A 3,725-nucleotide genomic window follows, 5' to 3' on the forward strand; every position below is an offset into this window, starting at 1 on the left:
TTCTTTTTCTTTTTCTTTTTCCTTTCCTTCATGTTATCTTCTTTTTCTTAATCACACATGCAAAAACACTTCAAAATCTAATACCTATTAAGGATGCTCTAAGTAAAATGTCACAAAAGTCGAAGTACTAACCGAACTACATAGCAAAATTATTCTTATGAAACTTTTATCTATATGTAAGTTGATCAAGCTAGCTAGAAAGGATAGTTAAAGTTATTGGTGGTATAGGACTGAAACTCCATGTAAGGGGAATGGTGTCAAAATTGATGTATGAGATGTATAAATTACAAGGAAAGGATGATAATGGTTATGCTACAATTGAGTAGCAGGAAAAACCAGGAAAAGGAAAAGCCCTTGGCAGAAAAATTCCAAGAACTATAAATACTCAGGAAAACCAACAGCCTTAGAAATGCTAAGATCCCAAATATTAAACATGCCACAAAGATAACTACTGATCCTTTATTCTCCAGGAATACCTGGTTCTGCCAAACTTCTTCCATCTTCATTCTGCATATTGGCACCCCACAGGTTAGCTAGAATAACACATATATACACCAACCAGTATGAAACAAGAAGAGCTGGCCAAGAGCAAAGAATTGATTGATCATCATATTAGGAGGAAATTTCACATTGTTTTCAATCATAAAAAAAATGACAGGCAATAAAGTTTTCATCCCTCTCCTCTTTGGGGTAAAATGGACACAACCCTAATTAGAATAGAAGTAGGACATATAAGTTGACTCTAAACAAGAGGATAGCAAGGAGAAATTTGGTGTTGAAGTCTCGAAGCTAGATTGGTTCGATTTACCCCCTCACAAGCATGGGGAGGCCGGGTTCATGGGATTCAGGATATAGTCTAGCAAAGTCGGAAAACTTGCGTTATCAGAAGAAGAAATTTGGTGTCTTATATTGTCGTATATAATGGTGTCTATCATGTATGTTATTTGTGAGTGCCTTCATGTTTACTAGTATATTCATAAATCTTCAAAAAAAAAAAGTTCAAAAAAATAAATGAGCACGACAAGATGTCAATCAATTCAAGTGTTTTACTTTGTTTTGAAATATAGTGTAGATGATCTTAGGTAAGAAACCCACCTGAGATTATCATTGTCCCTGATTAAATGCTCAAGCTGCATGGAAGCAAAGGATTTCCAAGAGACAAGATTATTGACTTCCTTATTCTGCATGCAAGAGATACTGGTTATTAGAATATATGAAAGCCATTCTGCCAACATTGACAGTAAACAACAAGGAATAATCATGACAAGAAATGAACATACTATTGTCTCCTTGCTCTCAAGTAAACCCCTCATCTCTAACAAGATCTTGTCCATAAGGAAATTTCCCTCTTCCAAGTCTTTGTCAATTTCTTTGAAAACCTTCCCATACCTCGAATTCAACTCTTCTAGATACCTCTCCAGAAATGACAGATTTATATCTAGGGACTTAATCTTTTTCATCAGAATCTTGTAAACACTGTCACCAGGCATCCGGCTCACATGTAAACCGCGAATTTCCCCGGCTGGTGGGTCAGACACTGCAACTGTTGTCACTGGTTTAGCAACAGAAGTTTCAACTGCAAGCCCTGTCTGCAAATCATCACCATCTGCATTTTGACAAGGCTCTCCTTCGGCTTTCTGGGAGGATGAAGATTTGTGGGTACTGCTTTTCTGATCAGAACTAAACAGCTTAGCTGGAACAGAGACGAGCTCCTCGAGCATCTTTTCCACAGCATCCACTCCATAAACTTCCAGCAAGCTTAAGGTACAATAGAATTCGGAACCATAATGGCTCAGTATGTTCAGCTTCAGATACCTAGCCCATTTTGGGTCTGGAAGAACAAACCTTTGAGCATGCTTGACATTTGCAGCAGTAAAACTACCAAGTTTAACCCACGAATCAGCCGGGTAAACTCGACTGCCTAGCAACTCAATCTCCTTTGGATTGGATGAGTAGTGCTCAAAGTTTGCTATTTCTACTGTATCCACTAAAGTTTCTTCTGACAGTTCTATGACGACAAACTTCTCGGCGGCAGAGCAAGGGTTCCTAAGGTACTCATCCTTATCTCTGCACAGCACACTAGAAGCTCCCTTGGCTTCCTTGTTGTAAGCCAAGACCTTGGCTCCTCTTGAAGCAGAGGCATAATTGTAATCTGCCCCACCTGGCTCCATCCTATGCACTATGCTCCCTGGATTACCAGTCATTACATCTCCACTTTTACTATCAAACGCTTTGCTCCTGAACTCTCCCAACCCTAGAGTGACCGAGCTAAAAAACCTGTCCGATTGCGATTTCCAATCTCCGGCTTTCTCCTCCATAGAAATCACAGAATTTCTGTTAGATTCACTCAGAACAGTCTCCATTTCAGTCACACCTTCTCTGGAATTGTTACTCCTGGAGAGATTCTCGTCCGCCAGCTGGATAACAACGCGCCTGCGATCTTCATCCCAAGCTCTACTTCTACATTCTTCAGGTCCGTCAAAATCCATCACAGAGACATGCAATGAGAGAAGGAGATTTAGGCAGAAGTGAAGAGGAGTTTATGAAGTGAAGGATTTGATAGTGATGAACAGACCTTGATAAACGTCGCCATGACTGATCCAGAGATTGAAAAGGAAGAGAATCGCCCAAAGCAAGATCACGAGAACGAGAGAAACATTGTAGACGAGATTGCTCCTCTTTTCCGAACCTATTCTTCGCAGAACCGCCCTGCGTGATCTCTGCATTGCTCATCTATCAATCCAACCCGCCGGTCCTGTTCTGGTTAGATCAAGCAAATTAAACACATGCGTTACGCGATTAGATCACCTGAAATTCAACAAAAGGAAAGACGAAAATCACCTGAAATCCAAGGCGAAAATCAAGAGGGCAAGAGAACTGGATGATCTTCAGAACCCAAAACCCAATTTCTGAATGCGCAATTGCGCATCGGTCCACTAATTCAAATCCAAAAAAAAAACTTTTTCTATTTATTTATTTGTTTAGTTACAAGTTCAGAGTGCACATTTTTCCCTTTTTTCTGACATATCATAACGACTTTGCTACGCCCAACATTCAACCACTCTCTCTTCCACATCTCTGTTTCTTAACAGAAAACTTATGGTAAAAATTCCATCGTCACTCGTCGCAAGATCTCGAAATGACCGCTCTCTATGATTCACTAATTATCGAATTATGACTCACTCTCTTACCTATTATTTTTAATTAATTTTTTTAAATGTGAAAGATAATGTGCACTAGGTAAACACTTTTTTTTTTATAACTTTAGTCGTTTGATAGGGAATATATCTTGATACGTCGATCTTGGACCTTAATGTTCTGTTACGCCGACCTTGGAACTTAATGTTCTGTTTGGACACGACGTCTTGTATAGCGGGAACCTTTCCCTCCTGATTCGACTTGAAGATTATTTCCTAAGAAGCTTTTGCTCTTATCTTTTTGTGCTCAGTCCCGACTTAAAAGGTTGACCTTGGTCCCGAGTCGTTCGCCCGTTGACAATATCTTAAATCGAGCCCAATGATTACTGTTAATCAGACATATCGTGGCACGTGAACATTATTCATTCAACTAGAGACCACTACATGCATGTGAGACACTTGGCGGGCATGCTGGCCTCCCGGCATGCGTCCCCTATAAATGTCCTTCTAGATGCTTATATAAGGGACTTTTTTGACAAATTTCACGCCGCAATACTACTAAGCTCAGGAACCTTTGACCCTAAGATT

General features: G+C 39.9%; 1 protein-coding gene across 1 annotated transcript; it reads right to left on the reverse strand.

Moving 5' to 3' along the window:
* Window positions 1-284: 284 nt before the first annotated feature.
* On the reverse strand, window positions 285-2,726 carry LOC116025433 (SUN domain-containing protein 4-like). The gene is made up of 3 exons (XM_031266661.1): window positions 2,576-2,726; window positions 1,096-2,467; window positions 285-507 (listed from the first exon to the last, which is right to left on the reverse strand). The coding sequence occupies exons 1-3, from the start codon at window positions 2,724-2,726 to the stop codon at window positions 285-287; spliced, it is 1,746 nt and encodes a 581-aa protein (XP_031122521.1).
* Window positions 2,727-3,725: the final 999 nt, after the last annotated feature.

The sequence above is a fragment of the Ipomoea triloba genome, chromosome 7, assembly GCF_003576645.1.
Source record: "Ipomoea triloba cultivar NCNSP0323 chromosome 7, ASM357664v1".
NCBI classification, from domain to species: Eukaryota; Viridiplantae; Streptophyta; class Magnoliopsida; order Solanales; family Convolvulaceae; genus Ipomoea; species Ipomoea triloba.